This window comes from Cololabis saira, chromosome 1 (assembly GCF_033807715.1).
Source record: "Cololabis saira isolate AMF1-May2022 chromosome 1, fColSai1.1, whole genome shotgun sequence".
Taxonomy (NCBI): Eukaryota; Metazoa; Chordata; class Actinopteri; order Beloniformes; family Belonidae; genus Cololabis; species Cololabis saira.
Window position 1 is genome coordinate 55,611,485 of NC_084587.1, and position 22,000 is coordinate 55,633,484.

The window sequence follows — 22,000 nt, forward strand, 5'->3', positions numbered from 1 at the left end:
GTTCGAGTTACGAATGACCTTCTTATGGCCTCAGATAAGGGATTAGTGTCCATATTGGTTTTACTGGACCTCAGTGCTGCTTTTGACACTGTTGACCATGGCATTTTACTGCACAGGTTAGAGCATGTTGTTGGGATTAAAGGGACAGCTCTACATTGGTTTAAATCATATCTATCTGACAGGTTCCAGTTTGTTCATGTACATGAGGTTTCTTCAGAACAGTCGAGGGTCTGTTATGGTGTTCCGCAGGGTTCAGTGCTAGGGCCAGTCTTGTTCAGTTTATACATGCAGCCGTTGGGAAGTATAATCCAGAATCACGGCATACACTTTCATTGTTATGCTGATGATACGCAGCTCTACTTGTCTATGAAGCCGGATGAAACAGAACCGTTAGTTAAACTTCAGGCATGTCTTAGGGACATCAAGGACTGGATGTCCAGAAATTTCTTGCTTCTAAATTCAGATAAAACAGAGGTTATCATTCTTGGTCCAGAGCATCTTAGGAAGGGATTAGATGGTGTTGCGATGGCTTCCAGTGCAACTGTGAGAAACCTTGGTGTTGTTTTCGATCAGGATTTGTCGTTTAAACCATATGTTAATCAGGTTTGTAAAATAGCGTTTTTCCATCTCCGTAATATTGCAAAAATTAGGAAAATCCTCTCGCAGAGGGATGCAGAGAAACTAGTTCATGCGTTTGTATCTTCTAGACTGGATTACTGTAATGTGTTGTTAGCAGGATGTCCAAGTAATTTGCTGAATAGGCTCCAGCTGATCCAAAATGCAGCAGCACGAGTACTGACAGGAATTCGCAGGAGAGACCACGTCTCTCCAGTGTTAGCGTCGCTCCATTGGCTACCTGTAAAATTCAGAATTCAATTTAAAATTTTATTACTTGCATATAAAGCCCAAAACGGCTTAGCTCCGCAGTATTTACAAGATTTGATAGTACCTTATGTTCCTGGCCGAGCTCTCCGCTCCCAGGGTGCAGGTTTACTCGTAGTTCCTAGAGTATCTAAATGTAGATTTGGAGGGCGGGCGTTCTGCTATCAGGCACCATTACTTTGGAACCAACTTCCAATCTGGGTTAAGGAGGCTGACACCACCTCCACCTTTAAAACTAAACTTAAAACCTTTCTGTTTAGTAAAGCTTATAGTTAGTGTTAAGTAAACCTCTAGCTGGTGTTGGTAAATCTCTAGGTAGTGTAAACTTTAGTGTGTTAGAGTCAGTAGTCATTGTCGCAGCTATAGAACAAAACTATAATAGTTAGTCTCAAATATAGCTTCGCGGTAGATATGCTGCTATAGGCTTATGCTGCAGGGGGGCACCGACATGATCCGCTGGGCGGTGCCTCTCACCCTTCTTCTCCTCTCCTTTTCCCTGCCTCTCTTCTCCATTACCATTTTTATTTATTATAAATATCTCATAGCTATCATTTTTGTCCATTGTTCCTGTAGTTTCTTGTGCCGGCCCCCCTTTTTTTCTCTTTTGTGTATGTTTGCAGGCCGGAGCCTCAGGAGCTGCGTTCTGGCCTGTGTTCCCGGCCCTCCCCCCCCTCTGGTCATCCCATTGCTTCTTCCACCTGCCTACGTGGATGTCTGCTGTTGCTGCTTCCGCCTGCCTGCACCCCCCCCCCCTCTGGTCATCCCGCTGCTGCTTCCACATGACTGTTGTGTGCTGCTGATGCCCCCCCCCCCTCTGGTCATCCCGCTGCTGCTTCCACATGACTGTTGTGTGCTGCTGACGCCCCCCCCCCCCCACCTCTGGTCATCCCGCTGCTGCTTCCACCTGCCTGCTGTGTGCTGTCGACGTCCCTGACTCCCCCAGTCTGGCCTTCGGCAGGAGGGTCCCCCCTTATGAGCCTGGTCCTGCTCAAGGTTTCTTCCCTCCTAAAGGGGAGTTTTTCCTTGCCACTGTTTGGCTTAAGGCTTTTCTCCCACTAAGGGAGTTTTTACCTGCCATTGTTTATATAATAATTGCTCGGGGGTTTATGTTTATGTTTATGTTTATGTTCATGTTCTGGATCTCTGGAAAGCGTCTAGAGACAACATCTGTTGTATTAGACGCTATATAAATAAAATTGAATTGAATTGAATTGAGCTTGGGGAGAGAGGCGTTACAAAAAGCTGAAGGACAGATTAGAGGCGGTCTGGAGGGATTGAATCAAGGAAACGGACAGGAAACGACCGTCCCTCGCTGCAGTGGTCCACAGATAATCTGTGCTTTCAGTAAAACAACTGTTGGCTTCACAGCGGTCTGTACAGTGTTAACAGAGATGCCAGTTCATTTCCTTCTAATCAATAAAGCCATTCATACTTTGACACGGCTGTTGTAATGCTTGGTGGAAGACACTGCTGCTGGCGTTCGTTGCCAGATGACTGCAGAGTCTTTGACTTTTCACCAATTGTTATATTTCAGCGGCTAGTCCGTGAAATTTCTGCCCGAGGCTGTGGCTCTCCAGCTCAAGAGCTTCCCCAGAGCTTCTGCTTCACCCTTTACCCGTACTGGGCCTGGCTCTCACACACACACACACACACACACACACACACACACACACACACACACACACACACACCAGTATATGGATCCAGGATGCTTCAGGAAGGGAAAGACTTTGAAAGTGCAATGCAGCGCTCCAGATTTAGTTTCAGCCAAATCTCTTTTCCAAATCTCCCGTGAAAACCCAGCTGAGATTAGGCAGAGCGCAGCCCCTTAAGCAGCCCTGACAGATGGACAGCCTAATTTACTTTGCCATTAGCTGGGAACAGGGGACAACCCTGACTGGCCTGGTCGCCGCCTCACGCCCTGCCAAGCTCCCTCCTCTGGTAAACTCATCCCACACCGCCCCCTGCCAGATCCTCCACTCCTCTCCCCACCAACCCCCTTCCGTGCCATTGGAGGACTTCTCTTTAAATCCTACTCTTCTGCAAGGAGGACTTCCTCAACATTTGCCTAGCTGTGCATCGCCTTTAGTGATTTTCCTAATTCCCAGCCGGGCAGCTAAACCGGGACGAGAGGCAGAGATGCCGTTCCCTCTGGGTGTCTGTGATCGTCACCGTGGAACTGTTGCAACGTCTCCGTTCTCTTCTTTTCCAGCCGTTCGGCTGTAGATGTGTTTGAGTGCTTGGGATCATCGCCCCCTTTGCATGACCCAATTTCTCCAAGCTTCAGCTTTTTGACAGATGGCCTCCCGTCTCTCCAGTACAGTTCATGGTACACTCAATGCGCCTCATTCATGGAATATGAGCAGAACGAATTTGTGCATACAGACTGTGAACAGAGGGAAATTTACAGACATTCTGGCATTCATTCATTCATTCATTCTTGATCATGTTCGTAGTAGAACTTGTATATGTACAAAATGTACTCCTTCCTCCGCAGATACCTTTAAAACACATTTTAATCATGGAAAAAAATTCAGAATATAACCCATTTGTCTTAATCGATGAGCATTTTTCACAAATTCAAACTTCCGATTGGTTTTGCTTGAAATGTCAGTGGGTTGTTAAATGCTAAATCGACTTGATATGCTGACGGACGCCCGCGCAGCGACCCGGGCTGTTAGAAATGCACTAATGGTGTCCTGGAGGCGATGTAGGTGTTCTTGGATGCAAGTGGCTGCACCCTGCTCTATTAACCCAAGATGGTGCTCAAGGTAACACGGCCTCGCTGTGTCCTGCACAACATGGCAGTAAAAGAAGACATCCCCTAACACACCTGAGCGCCTTCCTGCAGAACCAGCTAGCGACACCCACGAACAAGCGGCAGGGAAACCCCAGAAACTCCCTGAATGAATCCACAGTAACTGGCTTCATTTCATCAGCGCTGGTCACACGAAATTAAACATCAAAAGCAATTTGCAAAAATTACAACACGTTTCCTTGTTTTTTGCAGATTGATTCATTGGAGTTTCAAAAAGAGTACTATGTTTCTGTAAAAACAAAATTTAAATAATTTACAGGAAATCAATGCTCTAAAAATGTTTCTTCTCACCCATAATTTCTGAACACGTGTGCTGACAGGAAAACATCTAAGTGCCACAACACATAGCCATGTAACTCGTGAAAGAAAGATCCTGAGCTTGTTTCCATCAGGTACAGTATTATTCCTGAAAGACGTCTCCCAGTTCTAGAGGCAGGTGGTTGTCTGCAGCCATGACTTCTGTCCATGTTTTTGCGTCCACTATTTTTGCGACACTTCTTGAATGCTTTCCTGCACAGATCACATGCCATTACCTCTTATTTCGCCTGAGCGTCAAGAGTTCCTTTGGTTAGGGTTGCCAACTCCCTGTAAAATAAATAAGGGACACCTCATCTGCAGGGCCGGCCAACCTGATTGCCTTCACTTTTCCTGGCGTGGTGAATTTTTTTAGCCCCTTTTTTTGTGAGTGAAACGATTTTTTGACTATTTGACTCGAACCTGAATTGAATTAGAAGCATATTTTTGAATGTCATGAACACATGGAAAACAAATTATTATCCAGCAATTCACTTTAAATTTTACAAAATAACAAAATGAACTGAACAAAATAAGTATCTTTCTTAAACAGAAACATGTCCAGCTTAACTTAAAATTGTATAAATTCATATAAAACAATAGAAAGAAAGCAGAACATACTTTCTGTAATAGTGCACATTTTTATTGCAATAACAAAAGTGAAAAAAGAAAGTCTGTTGTAAACATATTTGTGCCTCAAAGGCCATGACTGTAGCTACAGTTGTAGTAAAACAGAACAAAATAACTTATGAACTCAACAGCTCAATGCCATTTTCCATTGGCATTTTATGACTATTTTTTGACTCTCACAGTAATACGGGACAAAGTGCGTCCCTTTTCAGCTCAATATGGGATGCTACTTTAGTTTATAAATACGGGACGATTCCGTTTTTCAAGGGACGGTTGGCGACACTAGCTGTCATCCTTACCATCAGAAGGAAGTTGTTGAAATGACCTTTATCGCTGGGTATTAACCCTTGTACTGTCTTTGGGTCAAAATGACCTCATTCTCCTGTCCTTCTTTCCTCCTGCTCTCTCCTTCCTTCTTCCTTCCTTCCTTCCTTCCTTCCTTCCTTCCTTCCTTCCTTCCTTCCTTCCTTCCTTCCTTCCTTCTTTCCTTCTTTTCTCCCTTCCTTTCCTTCCTTCCTTCCTTCCTTCTTTCCTTCTTTTCTCCCTTCCTTTCCTTCCTTCCTTCCTTCCTTCTTTCCTTCTTTTCTCCCTTCCTTTCCTCCCTTCCTTCCTTATTTTCTCCCCTCGTACATTCTTTCCTTGTTTTCTCCTTTCCTTCCTTCATTCTTTTTTCCCTTCCTTCCTTCCTTCCTTCCCTCCGTCCTTCCTTCCTTCCTTCTTTTTTCCCTTCCTTCTTTCCTTCCTTCTTTTCTCCATTCCTTCCTTCCTTCTTCCCTTCCTTCTTTCTTTCATTCCTTCCTTCTTTTCTCCATCCCTTCCTTCTTCCCTCCCTTCTTCCCTTCCTTCTTTTTTCCCTGTCTTCCTTCTTTCCTCCCTTCTTTCTTTCCTTCCTTCCTTCTTTTCTCCACTCCTTCCTTCTTTCCTCCCTTCTTCCCTTCCTTCCTTCCTTTCTCCACTCCTTCCTTCTTTCCTCCCTTCTTCCCTTCCTTCCTTCCTTCCTTCCTTCCTTTCTCCATTCCTTCCTTCTTTTTCTCCCTTCCTTCCTTCTTTTTTCCCTTCCTTCCTTCCTTCTTTTTTCCCTTCCTTCCTTCCTTCTTTTCTCCCTTCCTTCCTTCCTTCCTTCCTTCCTTCCTTCCTTCCTTCCTTCCTTCCTTCCTTCCTTCCTTCCTTCCTTCCTTCCTTCCTTCCTTCTTTTCTTTCTTCCTTCCTTCCTTCTTTTCTTTCTTCCTTCCTTCCTTCTTTTCTTTCTTCCTTCCTTCCTTCTTTTCTTCCTTCCTTCCTTCCTTCCTTCCTTCCTTCCTTCCTTCCTTCCTTCCTTCCTTCCTTCCTTCCTTCCTTCCTTCCTTCTTCCCTTCCTCCTTCCTGGACCCGAAGACAGCACAGGGGTTAAACATGTCTCCTGTTTAACACGCAGGTTGAGAAGCACCGGGACCACGTCCTTCTCTGATTGGTGCTAATTAATGAGGCTTTGAGTTCCCAGCAGGTTTACCGCTCCCTGTATCATAAACATACACACGTTTGTTACCATCTAGTCCCAGTTTTAGAATTCAGCCCTTCTAAACAAGTTATGTTGTAGTGTTTTTGTCAATAACATTAACTTGGTAACTGTGGTTAAAGATGTAGCTCTTTGGTCTCCTGCAGTTTCTGTGAGCATTGCTCCATCTCTCCTTGGGGTAAACTTGGGTAAACGTGGAAACACACCTGATTTTTCCTAATCAGACAACTGCCACCTCCCCTGATGTTCCTCCCACGTGATAATAATTAATCAAGCACATTTGATTAGCAGCCTCTGGATGCTCAAGAAGTGCATTAAGGAAGCAATTCAGCACGATGCCCTGCAGTTTTAGCTTGACTCTTGTCAAATAATTATGAGATGGTGTTATTATTTCATGAGCTGAGCTTGTATTTACTTAACTTTAGGGCCTGGAGTTTTGCTCTGTTTTATTTACTTTTTTAACCCAATTGCAAATCATGAATTCTAACTTCATAATTACTCTTTATACTCATGAGATGGCATATTTCTAGCACTGCTGCGACTGTGTAGCCTGATTATTAGAATAACAGTGATCCCTGTCTGTGTGCTGCAGGTCTGCGTCACGGCCTGGGTCAGCTGACCTTCAGCGACGGGACGTGCTACACGGGCCAGTTTGAGAACGGCCTCTTCAACGGCTGCGGCGTGCTGGTGTTTCCTGACGGCTCCAGGTTTGTGCTCAACCTCCTGCTTTTATCCATCACCGTATCAGAAACCCTGGCCCAACGCTGCTGTTCCGGCTGAGAGCCTCCTCCTCCTCCTGCACAAAATCACATTCCCCTTCTGTATGTTGAAGGTCACTGCTCAGGTTTATTTGAATATCCAGCATTTAATGTCACCTCATTGCTGGTGAAGTCCAGGTCAAGGCGAGAGGCTGCTGATGTTTCCATTCGTACTTCTACATCCTGCTTTGAGTTTAGGTTGAGATCACATCCGTGCATTCTCAAGTGTCAGAACGGTTTCAGTTCAGTTATTTTTTTCTTACTCCAACAGTAAGTTGAATCAAGTTTTTCTTCAGTGAAGTCGTACAGCTTTTCATAGAACTCGTGTATTAAGACCCACAAAGCATAAAGGTCGCTGGCCCATCTGGATGTTCAGCTGTTAAAAAGAGTTCCCTTTTGACCTCTGGGTGTTTTCTTTCTATCAATATGTGATAAAGTGTTTCAATTCCTTCATTTCTTTATTTTCAGAGAAAGATTTTTATTTAGTGCTGTGACTTTTTCACCTTAACAGATTTATTAGTATTTGGTTTCAGTTCATCTGCAGTACCTTGAGAGTTTCTATCAGCTCCACTTAGTTTAGTGAAGGTGAAATATTCACAGGATAAAGAACCTGTTTGCCGCCAGTTCAATGCTGCGTGTGACGACTTAAGTTGAACAAAGCATCGGATGAATTCCCCAAGGACTTTAGAAACACGAGTGTGTTTTTAAAGCCTAACTGTCTTTTCAGCATGAAGCAGTTATTGCCTGACAACCTTGGAGAAGTTTTTAGGTAAATGACTTCAGTCGTTCCTCAGATTCCAGCGGGGACACAGAGCTGTGGTTGATCTGCCGTTGTGTCGCCGGTTTAGTTTTGGCCCCAACTCTCATTGTTGTGTAATTGTCAGGAGGAAACATGGAGGAGATAAATCACGCTCAATATCCACTTCCCGTTTGACTTTTAGGTCTGTAATTACTATTACCTGCTAGTCCTTATTCTTTTCCTGCCAATGTTGAAGCTGTTTTGTTCTCCTCAGCCGTAATTATTTACGTTTCAAGGTTGTGGTTGTGTCTGATAGAAGAGTTTTGTGTGTGTGTGTGTGTGTGTGTGTGTGTGTGTGTGTGTGTGTGTGTGTGTGTGTGTGTGTGTGTGTGTGTGTGTGTGTGTGTGTGTGTGTGTGTGTGTGTGTCTGTGTGTCTGTGTGTCTGTGTGTCTGTGTCTGTGTGTGTGTGTGTATATACAGGACTGTCTCAGAAAATGTGAATATTGTGATAAAGTTCTTTATTTTCTGTAATGCAAAAATGTCCTACATTCTGGATTCATTACAAATCAACTGAAATATTGCAAGCCTTTTATTATTTTAATATTGCTGATCATGGTTTACAGCTTAAGAAAACTCAAATATCCTATCTCAAAAAATTAGAATATTCTGGGAATCTTAATCTTAAACTGTAAACCATAATCAGCAATATTAAAATAATAAAAGGCTTGCAATATTTCAGTTGATTTGTAATGAATCCAGAATGTATGACATTTTTTTTTTCAGAAAATAAAGAACTTTATCACAATATTCTAATTTTCTGAGACAGTCCTGTATATAGATATAGATATCTATATCCAAGAACACCTCCAGGACACCATTAGTGCGTTTCTAACAGCCCGAGTCGCTGCGTGGGCGTCCGTCAGCATATCATGTCGATTTAGCATTTAACAACATTTAACAACCCACTGACATTTCAACCAAAACAAGGAAGTTTGAATTTGTGAAAAATGCTCATCGATTAAGACCAATGGGTTATATTCTGCGGAGGAAGGAGTACATTTTGTACATATTTCTGAAAAGTTCTACTACGAACATGATCAAGAATGAATGAATGAATGAATGAATGAATGAATGAATGAATGAATGAATGAATGAATGAATGCTAAAACATCTGTAAAGTTCACTCTGCTCACAGTTTATATATATATATATATATATATATATATATATATACCGTATTTTCACGACCATATGGCGCACTGTGTGGAAAGGCGCACCCTCAGTTTTGTGTGTAATTTTTGGTTTTAAAACACACATACGGCGCACCGACCCAAAAGGCGCCGTCTACGGAGACGGAGCTGCACACACACGCGTTGCAAAACACACACGCGCTAAAAATAGAGCGGAAGCAAAACTTAGTTTGATATTTTATTTCACTTTTCACATCAATCAAACCCTTCAAAGGTTCATATTCTGTTTCTGCATTAAAGAATTAAAAAAAACCACCGGGGCGCCGCACATAAACCTGTCTCAGCCACCCGATCATCTCCTCATCCATCCAGCCCTTTTCATTTCACTCTGGCTGGAAAAGTCTGTTTAGGCAACGCTTTTCTTTTAAAAATCACCATAGCCGGCAGTTTCTGTCCATCAGCGTGGCAGGCAAGCACAAGAGTAAATACACTTTTCATACCCCGTTGTGCTGCGGATCCCGACCGCGGCGGTCCCGGGTCCCGCTCCGCTCCCCCCCGCGCTGGACCGGGTCCGCTCCCCGTCTGCTCCCCCGCGGCGGTCCCGGGTCCCGGGTCCGCCCCCCCCCCCGCGCTGGACCCGCGGCGGTCCCGGGTCCCGGGACGCGGGCTCACACACGCGCTGTCGGGGAGCCGGTACCGGGGTTTGTATCCGACAGGAGCTCCGCTCCGCTAATTCAGCTGCGCCAGTCCGAATTTCCAGACCTGTCTCGGCCACTTGATCATCATCCCTTCATCCAGCCCCCCCTTTTCATTCGTCCTTATAATGACTCCGGCTGGAAACGTCTTATGCAAAGTTTTTCTTTTAAAAATCACCATAGGTTTCTGTCCATCAGCTGCGCCAGGCAAGCGCCACATACATAAGAATGTGTGTGTTTCGCGCCGCGAACACACACACGCAGATGTCGGGGATCCGGTACCAGGTTTTTAACCGACAGACTTGGCTGCAAATCTCGGAGGGTGAAGCTGATCCGACCTGAGACAGACCCCAGAAATCTCTGCTCGCAAAGCGGGCGGGAACCAGGTCGATCGGACCGCTTTGGGAACCAGGAAGTCGGGCTGCAGCAGCGCCCATCACCGCGGCTTTAACCGGGGAAAGTGACCGGTTCCGACCGGCCGGGACCGGAGGAGCCCACATGGACTAGTAGGAGGGGCTCCCGGGGAAAGAGCACCGGCATTTCAGCCGGATCTGTCCCGGGGATGCGGCGATCGGACCACAACCCCACGGCAGGTGCATCTCGGTTCCGACATGCAAAACACACACGCGCTGCAGAACACACTCACACAAGTGTGCTTATTTAAATAGAGCGGAGCAAAACTTAGTTTGAATGTATTTTATTTCACTTTACACATCAAGCAAATCCTTAAAAGTCTTCATCATCTGTTTCGCATTAAACAGCTCAGTGGAGTCTCATTCACGTCGCAACTCACGGGGGCTTCACCCGCCCCCTTCTCCCTTTACCGTTCTCATGGTGGCCGGCCTGACATTACCGTAATTCAGGTAATAGACACGGCGCACCGTTTCTTAAGGCGCCCGGCACATTTAAAAAAAATAAATAAAAAAAAGTTGCGCCTTATGGTCGCGAAAATACGGTATATATATGTATTATATGTGTCTGTCAGTTTTCTCTACTGTATTTCTATTTTTTATATCAGTACACTATTATTGCAAAGTTGTTTTGTCTTGTAAATGTTTTTTCTGAATCCGTTCCTTCAGGTACGAAGGAGACTTTGTTCAGGGGAAGTTCCAAGGTTTCGGCGTCTTCACTCGCTTCGACAGTATGAAGTTTGAGGGCGAGTTCAAAGGCGGATGTGTGAATGGCCACGGTAAGTTTTAAATGTGTATTAAAGAAAACCTCAGGCTCACAATAATATATCTCTGGGCTCCTTTTAATCATGTCATACCAGCGCTGTTTAAATGGATGGAAGAGCAAACGTGCTAATTGGCCTGAAGTTCCTGGATGTCTGGGTTCAGAGTCTCCGGAGCTAATCAACACATTTTTATTTGAAGGCTGTTAGGTGGTGAGGGCGGATCAACATGTCACTGTGACAAACGGCTGATATTTGTGCTTGTAAAAATAGAGATGGGACGCTCCGATCCTGACATGTGAGAAGCAGTAAACACACCAGCACCCGTAGGTGATCCGTCATGAAGGGAGTCATTCATATCACTCTTCATGCACTTTTTAGATAAATATTAACCCAGGCTCAGGTAACGGTTAACCCTAACTGAAAACACGGACTGAAAAAAGATTACAGAAGAATAGATAATAATTCTGAGTTAAATCCTTGGCTTGGTTACCAGTGTTTGTTTAGTTTTTTACCTAATAAGGGACCAAACAAGTTTAACCCATAAGAGATCCTAGGGAAATTGTGTTTTTTATTTTTTTCATTTTTTAACTACTTCAGCTGTGTTGAATAGATATAATTAATGTCAAATTTACCAGAGGATATTCATTTAAAACATGTTTTAGAAGTGTCATATCAGTTCAGCCAATTAGCCTCAAATGTTTAAGATACACAAAAACAGATGCATTTGATCCCTGAACATAAGCAAATGGATTTTTTATTTTTTATTTTAAGATTTCATTTTGGACAACTGGTTTTCAATTAATCATTTTTTATATCTGTCCAATAAATAGTGGTACGTTTTGACATTCAATGCGTGGACAAAATGTCACGCATTTTTACTGTTTTCTGCAGCGGTGCCTTGCTGCAGAAGCCATAACTGTCACTATTAATGCTGGATGAAAAAACGCCTGTGTGTTTCATCTCCAACTTCATGCAGCCACATTCTGCATTATTAATTCAATAATAATAATAATAATAGTATAAACAAAACAACAATGATTTGCCCTCTCAGTGCTTCAGAGATGTCTTAGCAGCGAGAACCTTTGTTCTGGTTCAGGCAGCTTGTGCGGGTTATAGGTAGGAGCAGTAACGTGCCAAGGAGGCCTTGATGATAATAATAATAATCAAATCAATTCTAATTAAAGTCTATAAATTATATTTTGTGCATCTTTGTTTTTGTCATTTTGTTCAATTAGAAAAAATGGGAAATTGTGTAAACATACTGCCTGTTAAAGGGTTAAAAACTCTAAGATGTAATAATTAGTTTAAAAAGAAAATATCACTTCATGATAATCATGTAGCAAAATTTCAGGAGGTATCATTTTTACTTTGGATTTTTTTTTCTGAAAAAAATGCAGTTATTTAAACATTCTTGGCTTTTTTAAAAGGTTAAAAAACCGAAAACGGTTTTATTACATGATATGTACATGTCAAGAAGAAGCATTTTTCCAGCTGGGTTTTAAAGGATGTGCGTGTTTGTGACCACAGTGCCATGTTTTAGACCATTATTTATTTTAGTTTTTTTATTTGTTACTTTTCTAAGTGACTGCTACAGGCTGGTTTGATAGTTGACAATAACTGTCTGAATCAAGGACATAATTTATATTGAATATACTGAAGAATTTTTTCTCCATTGGAAAAAAAAAAGGACCAAGTGGAGGACTTTTGTCTTTGAAAAGCATGTTTTGCTTTCATATTTATATTATGTCTCATAAATTCCCCTTATCCCTAGCTTAAAGGTGTTTTTTTCTTTTGTTTTCTTGAGGAGAACTTTAAACTGAGAACTAGCGACCTTCAGGAACTTTCACTGTTTGTATTTCTACATCTGTCGATGAAGTGCAATCTATAAACAGGCCACAGGTTATTCAACAAGTCTTGTAGTTTCTGTTTTACTCCATTAATACAGACACAATACTATGATGTGTACACAGACTGTACTTAACAAAGCCGTCTGCAGAATCCAGGCCTCTGAACGACGAGTGACAAAGATGGAGGCCGGTCCTTCAGTGAAACCTCCCACAGATAAAAGCAAGTGTGCAGCGCTGTTTGTTTATGCTTTAGAATCAAGTGGGAAATAAGATATCCCATTTATTGCTTTGATCTGTGGCTTACAATGGGAGTCTTGTGGACAGTGATCCCTCACAGCTCTGCAGAGCTGAGGGGGGGAGGCAGGTTACAAACCATGGGGACTCAACATAAGGCCCTTAATTTAGCCCCCATATCTGGGACTTTTGGGTTGACGTAGGTGACGGATTAGCAGGAGGTTGCAATTAGCGATTAGACATGTTGAAGGGGACCTATTATGAAAAACAGGTTTTCTCTTACTTTAACATATATAAAGTGGTCTCCCCTCAGCCTGCCAACTCAGAGAAGGAGGAAATAACCAGATTCTGCAGTGTCTGTACAGCCGCCCGGATGATCCTCCAGTGTCATGTGGATCTACGAGCCAATAAGATTCTGCGCATTTTCGTTACGTAACCAAAATGCAAACCACGTCCACAACTATAAAACCGTGTAACTGCATGCAAGCGTCTGACTATCGTAGCACTGCGTGACATCGTCTCTCTGTCCATCTCCCTCCAGCAGCTGCCACTTTATTGAGGTTTTTGTAGTGAAATGAGGAGAAATCATAGAGATAACTTCTCATTTCAACTAACTGGATCAGCCGTTCCTCATCATGACTGTTTCCTACAGCGCTTTCAACCGGCTTTCAATGCGAGCGGCAGGAAGAAAACAGAAGCAGGACGTCCAAATGTTCAGCTCAAAACGGCGTCGCTGCGTCCAGTTAGGACAGTACGATAGAAAATAAAGCAAATGGATGGATGGAATTGATTTTGTCGCTGACGCTCGCATCGCATGCAGTTAGGACACGGTAACTCCACCGGCCGGAGCTTCCGCCATCTTTCATAGCGGTGTATCGAGTCATTCAGGCAGCCAATCAGCACAGAGCCTCATGATCATAGCCCCGCCCACTCAGAATCCTGCATAGATAATGAGGTTAGAGAATGGGAAGATAAAGACATGGCTCAGAAGCTGAATTTCTAATTTAAATAACAAAAACAATCAAAAGCTTGTTTTTAAGACATTCAAGGCCTGTTTAAAATAGGTATTAGATGCCATAATAGGTCCCCTTTAAAGAAAATTCAGTATCAATAAGCAAGATTGGAAAAGATTGTTCTATGAAATGGATCAGTCTGTGAGTGGTCCTGAAGCTGAAGCCAAGACTGTTTCCTGGTTTAACCTCTAATGTCTAAAATTGTCATTTTAGGGGGCCTTGTATGGCAGGCTACTGGTAACCTGCTGGAGTCCCCTCTGGTTGCCAAGCAACCTCCCCTAAAAGACGTGAATGCAGCTTTCAGTGTCCAGTCTTTGCTGTAGATCAGGGGTCGGCAACCCAAAATGTTTTAGAGCCATATTGGACCAAAAACACAAAAAACAAATATGTCTGGAGCCGCAAAAAATGAAAGTCTCGTATCAGCCTTAGAATGAAGACAACACATGCTGCATGTTTCTATATTAGTTAGAACTGGGGGAAGATTTTTTTTTTCATTATGCACTTCGAGAAAAAAGTCGAAATGTCGAGAAAAAAGTCGAAATGTCGAGCACTTGGTTTTATATAGCGCCCTTCAAGGCACCCAGAGCTTTACAGAGATCATTATTCATTCATTCACATCCTCACTGGTGGTGGTAGCTACGTTTTGTAGCCACATTTGCCCTGGGGCAGACTGACGGAAGCGTGGCTGCCATATCGCGCCAAACGGCCCCTCCAACCACCACCAACATTCACACACATTCAAACATAGCAAACTGGGACGGAGCAGGATTCGAACCGCCACCCTTCCGATCATTGGACGACCCGCTCTACCACCTGAGCTACTGCCGCCCCAGTGGTCGAGAAAAAGGTCTAAATTGCAAGAAAAAAGTCGAAATGTTGAGAAAAAAGTCGAAATGTCGAGATTAATGTTGAAGTACAATTTTGAGAAACAAGTCGAAATGTTGAGAAAAAAGTCAATTTCGTGAATAAAGTCGAAATGTTGAGAAAAAGTCAATTTCGTGAATAAAGTCGAAATGTTGAGAAAAAAGTCAAAATTTAGAGAAAAAAGTCGAAATGTTGAGAAAAAAGTCAAAATTTCGTGAAAAAAGTCGAAATGTCGAGATTAAACGGGAAAGGAAAAAGGAAGAAAAAAAGAGGAAAAAAAGGAAGAAGAGAAAAAAAGGAAAAAAAGAAGAAAAAGGAAAAAAAAAGAAGAAAAAGAGAAAAAAAAGGACAAAAATTGAGAAAAAAAAAGTCAAACATTTCTGAAAAAGCTCCACTAGAGCCGTGGGTTGCGGACCCCCACTGTAGAAGCTAGATGTCCATCTACTGTATCCCCCCCCTCCCCCTGACCTCACTTTCCCAGCAAACATGAGCGGCTGCAGTCACACAGCCGCTCATCACCAGAGCCATGAACGATGAAGCCAGTTATGTCTTGGGCATGGTTTTCTGTCACGTAACCGCTGGCCTGTCTCTTTGATCGTGGCGTCTGGTGCAGGAGCGCTGAGCTTGGTGGACGGAGGCCACGGCGGAGCAGGCAGCAGCCACGAGGGCGTGTTCCAGACCAGCCAGCTGACGAGGAGGGAGAGCGGCCACGCGGCCGTCCAGAGGGCGCAGGCGGCAGCCGCCAAGGCCCGAGCCCTGGCCATGTGACACGTTTACATCACCCACAGTGCCCGGAACCAGGACCATCCTCCACCATCCCTGTTTACGCTTTACCTGCTGAGTAGGACATTTATACCCGCCTCTCATTTATTCTGTTCAAAGTCTTGAACTTCTTTGACAATGGGTTAAGATTTATAAATATTTTTACTGTTATGATGAATTTTCCATGTGCACATTCTCTAAAAAATAAATAATTAAATAAGAATACCTCCACTAAGTCACTATGTATGAAGGAGCCACTGATTCAGGATCGGCTGAGCCAAACTCAGATTTACTTTTTAGTTCACTCATTGGTGCTAAATCTGATTCAGGGTTTTAGAGCCTGACAATGAGATTCAAAAGGTTGTATATACAAAGCTTTTTCCTGCTGATCACACTGATCCGGTGGTTTGTATGTAAACGTGGGTTTAAACCGGGCTTTACATAGTTCTAACTGATCTAGGCGTCTGTAGGAGCAGCATGCCGTCATATTTGATCAAATCAGACTGATGCCTCTGAAATCCCTTGCTAATTATTTTGGGTTTCAGCTTTTACAATGTGCAAAGAAAAAGGCTGAAAAAGGGGAATTTATGAAAGGTAAACTCATGAAAGGAATAAAAAGAAGAAAAAACCTTGAGAAAAGCCCCAACTTTGTATCAGGTGGGTTGTTTGCCACCACGTTAGTGTAGACAGTAGAGATCTGGTCACTTGTGGACACTGGACGGCTGAGGACACGAGTCCAAGAGATTTCACAAAGAAGTTTGATCGTTCTTTTTCTCTGTTTCCTGCCTTTAAGACTTTTTCGTGATTCAGAGAATCTGAAACTAATCATAATCATCATTTTCAAACAAAGAACCAGTCCCAAAATGGAACAAAATAGTGCGAAACACTTGACGCTTTAATCAGTATTTCAACTAAATTGAAGATCCTGCCTTTTAAAATATAGTCATTTAATTAATGTTAAAACAAGACGTCTAAAATTAGTTGGTAACACTTAATTATACAGGTCTGTAATTTATAATAAGATCCTAGTAATTTTCTAGGCCGTTTCCCCAGACAGATTTATAACTTTTGGTACTAATTAGGAAAAACATGGAGACTGTGCTTAATTGAAACACCTTCAGCAAAGTAATTCCAATCAGCCCGTTAATTGATAATTGCGGCTGGTTCAGCAGAGGTCAAATGTAAAGTCTGTACATGGAAGTGCACAAGTGAACACAGGGAAGCAGTTCTTTAAAAAAAAAGAAAATGTAACCGCTGAAATAAATAAATACTGAAGCAAATAGTTAAGAAATGACATTAAAAGCTACTTTATCAGTAACTTTGAACTAAAACAAAGCCCAGTGTTAAATTAAGTTACATCAACATAATTTGATAATCACATCACAACACCGGTGCTTCCTCTAAAAGGTCCATTTCTTCCTCAGCCCGACCTGTGAGTAGATGGTTCTGCGGGTTGGCGAGGAGTTGCAGGGGTTTAGGTCGCGGCGGCGGGAGGGAAATGTGATCAGTTTCTGCTGTTTTCCGCTCAGTGCCGTTTCAGCTCCCAGATCAGCGGGAGCGCCGTCCTCGGTGCCGACCGACCACACAGTGCCGACAGGCGGCAGCCGGTCCAGAGTGAGTGGCTCATCAGAGAGGAAGCCGGGGAGGGGGGGAGGGGGGGAGGACGGGGAGGACTAGTGGAGAATGGAAGTGCCCACATTGTGCAGGTTGCAGTAATGAGTGCAATTTCGGTGTTGGAGGTGCAATTTGATAATAGCTTGCAATTTCTGCCTGAAAGCAAGAGTTCCCTCCCATCACCTTTTAAACTGGGAGATGAGGACCGGGGTGCTTTAACAGCAAAGAGGATTTGGGGGTGAGAGAGGTCCGTCTGATGAAGCAGAGGCTTCTCTGCTGACTCTGACTCTGATGGTTTTATTCCAAGAATATATTGTGTTTTTTCATATGAATTTGAATTCAAATGCATGTTCTATGAAATGTGTGTATTTCATTAGTGTTTTTATGTTTGCTTGTTTTTTTATGAGAAATTTGCAAAGTGATTCACCTTGATGTCACAAAGCCAAAAGCGACTGTGTTTTTGAAATGAAATGTTCACTCAGTGCATTGTTTTTCCAAGCAGGTGAAGCTGCTGTTTGCAGGTTTTTTCTATTTTCTCCACAAGCCCTAATCTATGCTGTGATGTTTACTGTTTGTTTACGGTGTAAAGTTGAATTCACCCCTTACCACCACCCAACAACAAAACAAACAAACAAAGAAAAAAAAAACAGAAAAGAGAAATCCTCACCTTGTGAGTGTAGCGGAGCGTTTGACACGTGCTCCACATGTGCACCGTGCCTGCTGGAGTCTGTGTGTCCGTGTAGTCGTACTGGTGTGCAGATGTGCCGTGTTTGTGCAGTCCTGTCCTAGCTGGTGTTGGGTTGTTTAGTAGAAACTGGATGTAATCGTCTGTTACGTGAAGATCTCAGAGCGGGATTCACTGAGCATGTGGTTTTGGGAGCTGATCCTTCCTTCTAACCAGTTTTATTGGGGGGAAAACATTGATTGAGGTGTTTCACACTTTTAAACTGGCTCTGGGATCTTCACTGGCACTGGTACATGCACCTTAGTGTTTGTTCTTTCCTGGACTGGATATCCACAGAAATGCTCACTCTGTCTTCAACACTGTTTCTCCAAAATCTTGTGTGTGTGTTTTCCACTGTCCTCTTGTTAACTGGATGGTCTTTCGTTCATTTGTCTTTGAGAACAATGAGGATCGTAAATCCCTTTAAAAAGGCGCCTTAAAACCTCAGAAAGTTGCCATATCTGATATTACAGAAATGACTGTTTCTCAGCATGGGTAATGTTGTAACCGGTGTTATAACTCAGCTCAGTGTAACGCTGTTACGCTAAAGAAGGTTCTCATCAGTGCATTAGAAAGAGGAGTCACGTTTTCTTTCAAATCAAAAAATACAAAAAGTTCTGATTTTATACTGTCAAGTTAAATCTTCTCAATCAGGTTCAGTGACTAAAAAGCCATAATGCAAGTTTATAATAGGCAAGCAAGCAGCATCATAGTTAATTCCCAAACATTTAGCCGACAGTCAACCACAGCAACGTGTTTCTACAGCCCGTTGGAGGCGTCGCCCTACGAGGCATCGCCCTACGAGGCGTCGCCCTACGAGGCGTCGCCCTACGAGGCGTCGCCCTACGAGGCGTCGCCCTACGAGGCATCGCCCTATGAGGCGTCGCTCTACCTCATCTCTTCTTTTCAGTTGGTCCCAACGAGGAGCTGCTTCAGCCCTGTTTACACCCGGCATTCAAATGCATCGTCAGCAATCCAGTCACACGTAGCCAGCACCTGTGTGCATTTACACCTGGCAGTAAAATGTGTGCCCAAATGTGTTTTTGAGTGATCACCAATAAACATGCACTACATTACCACTTGCAAACACCAAATGTGTTTTTATTCGTAACCACCAACAGATGAAATTAACGGTGTCATTCGGAGGGGAGGGTGGGCTGTCACAAAGTCTTCCAAACTTTATCCAACACATGTAAAGAATTCGGAAAACAAAGACTTTCATTGTGTTCATTGACACAAGAATCAAAGGAGTCACCACTTTCCCCGACGACTTGAATTCATTAAGGGGTCCAAGTGTCTTGGACCCCTCAAATCTATCCTGAGTGCTCCGATCTAGATCTGTTGTGGGGTGGGTTCCCACCTTAAGCTGGACATACACTGTGCAATATTTTAAATCGTTTGATTCAGCCCCATCTCAAACTGCACGACTAGATTGCTGAGTTCAAAAGTTCACAGCCCACGATTTATGGTCTCACACTGATACCCGATACTCTGATGCTCCGTCTGCTCACACTATACGTTCATAATCCTCACGTCTGCTCACACCATACAATCATAATCCTCACGTCTGCTCACACTATACGTTCATCATACTCACGTCGGACTTCTGTTACTGGAACTGCAACGTCAAAAAGAAGTGGAAGAGGAGGAACCCTGAAGTGGGAGACACCAAAGATGCTCAGCAAAAACAAACGCGCTGCCATAGCAATTTGTGCCATTCTGTGTGGCGATAAATGAAAAAAGATTAGACAACGTCGTGATTGGACAAGGAATTGGCTGGGCAGTCTTTTTTCTGCTATTAAAACATGATTTGTAATGTGAATTTGCAACACTTTAAACTACAAATAATAGTTTTTGATGTGACATCAGAGATTGCGCATGCTCTCTGTGAAAGGATGAGTCCAATCGGGTCGTAGCTGCTTCAACGATTCCGGGATTTCAAACACGTTTGATTTTCTTGCGAGGACACGATTTGTGATTGGGAGCTCGTCGTGAGGTGTTACTCTCTCATCGTGAGGTGTTAATCTCTCGTCGTGAGGTGTTACTCTCTCGTCGTGAGGTGTTACTCTCGTCGTGAGGTGTTACTCTCTCGTCGTGAGGTGTTACTCTCTCGTCGTGAGGTGTTACTCTCTCGTCGTGAGGTGTTACTCTCTTGTCGTGAGGTGTTAATCTCTCGTCGTGAGGTGTTACTCTCTCGTCGTGAGGTGTTACTCTCGTTGTGAGGTGTTACTCTCTCGTCGTGAGGTGTTACTCTCGTCGTGAGGTGTTAATCTCTCGTCGTGAGGTGTTACTCTCGTCGTGAGGTGTTACTCTCGTCGTGAGGTGTTACTCTCTCGTCGTGAGGTGTTACTCTCGTCGTGAGGTGTTACTCTCGTCGTGAGGTGTTACTCTCTCGTCGTGAGGTGTTACTCTCTCGTCGTGAGGTGTTACTCTCTCGTCGTGAGGTGTTACTCTCTCGTCGTGAGGTGTTACTCTCGTCGTGAGGTGTTAATCTCTCGTCGTGAGGTGTTAATCTCTCGTCGTGAGGTGTTAATCTCTCGTCGTGAGGTGTTACGTTCTCGTCGTGAGGTGTTAATCTCTCGTCGTGAGGTGTTAATCTCTCGTCGTGAGGTGTTACGTTCTCGTCGTGAGGTGTTAATCTCTCGTCGTGAGGTGTTACTCTCTCGTCGTGAGGTGTTACTCTCTCGTCGTGAGGTGTTACTCTCTCGTCGTGAGGTGTTAATCTCTCGTCGTGAGGTGTTACTCTCGTCGTGAGGTGTTAATCTCTCGTCGTGAGGTGTTAATCTCTCGTCGTGAGGTGTTAATCTCTCGTCGTGAGGTGTTACTCTCTCGTCGTGAGGTGTTACTCTCTCGTCGTGAGGTGTTACTCTCTCGTCGTGAGGTGTTACTCTCTCGTCGTGAGGTGTTAATCTCTCGTCGTGAGGTGTTACTCTCTCGTCGTGAGGTGTTACTCTCTCGTCGTGAGGTGTTACTCTCGTCGTGAGGTGTTAATCTCTCGTCGTGAGGTGTTACTCTCTCATCGTGAGGTGTTAATCTCTCGTCGTGAGGTGTTAATTTCTCGTCGTGAAGTGTTAATCTCTCGTCGTGAGGTGTTAATCTCTCGTCGTTAGGTGTTAATCTCTCGTCGTGAAGTGTTAATCTCTCGTCGTGAGGTGTTAATCTCTCGTCGTTAGGTGTTAATCTCTCGTCGTTAGGTGTTACTCTCTCGTCGTGAGGTGTTAATCTCTCGTCGTGAGGTGTTAATCTCTCGTCGTGAGGTGTTAATCTCTCGTCGTGAAGTGTTAATCTCTCGTCGTTAGGTGTTAATCTCTCGTCGTTAGGTGTTAATCTCTCGTCGTGAGGTGTTACTCTCTCGTCGTGAGGTGTTAATCTCTCGTCGTGAAGTGTTAATCTCTCGTCGCGAGGTGTTAATCTCTCGTCGCGAGGTGTTAATCTCTCGTCGCGAGGTGTTAATCTCTCGTCGCGAGGTGTTAATCTCTCGTCGCGAGGTGTTAATCTCTCGTCGTGAGGTGTTAATCTCTCGTCGTTACCCCATGTTTACTGCACGAGGCACGACCAACGATTGGGTCAAAATCCGGCCCGATCCAAAAAACAGTCGTCGACTGGAAAATCGGTTCAAAACGAGTCGACAATCGCACAGTGTCTGCCCGGCTTTAGCCCTGCAGGTTCTGCAGGTCTTGCAGATGTGCTAACTGTCCTATTGCTAACTGAGGAGTCCCAGCCAGGAACTGGCCTGAAACTGTGTTCCTCATGGTAGTAGCTCTGGTATAAGACGATATAAGCAGGGGTGCACACAAGCCGGGACTCAAGGGCTAGTCTACTGAATGTTTTAGATGTTTCCCTGTCTTCAACACACCTGATTCTAATCACTGGTCATCATCAACATGTCATCAAGGTTTACACATCTCTGTTGGTGACACAGCCTTGTCTATCAGGGTTGTGTAAGGAAACATCTAAAACATGCAGTACACTGGCCCTGGAGTACCGGCTTGTGTGCACCCCTTGATATAAAGTGCCTTTTTTCCAGTGGGGGGGGGGTTTCCTGGGCCGTATTGTTGACAGGTGTCTTCATTACCAAGAACGGCCCTGCAAAAGTGGCCCCAGGAACCTTTTCAGGGTGAAAAACACCCCTGTGGTAGAAGAGGTACTCGGATTGGTCTACAGGAACTACCCCCATGGGGGGGGGGGGGCTGCTGATCCAGATGTCAAAATGACATTCAGCCCTTTCACATGAACATTAAACACGTGACCACAGCTCACTTGAAG

The 22,000-nt window shown here is 44.0% G+C and overlaps 1 protein-coding gene across 2 annotated transcripts in view; it reads left to right on the plus strand.

The window, feature by feature from the left end:
• LOC133448808 (MORN repeat-containing protein 4-like) overlaps positions 1-16,108 on the plus strand; it is a 31,355-nt gene extending 15,247 nt beyond the window's left edge. For both annotated transcript variants that reach the window (XM_061727696.1, XM_061727704.1), the window contains exons 3-5: positions 6,712-6,826; positions 10,582-10,691; positions 15,248-16,108. In XM_061727696.1, the coding sequence (XP_061583680.1) occupies positions 6,712-6,826; positions 10,582-10,691; positions 15,248-15,402 (380 nt within the window). In that variant the 3' untranslated portion in view covers positions 15,403-16,108. The remainder of the gene's footprint in view (positions 1-6,711; positions 6,827-10,581; positions 10,692-15,247) is intronic.
• The last annotated feature ends 5,892 nt before the right edge of the window (positions 16,109-22,000 follow it).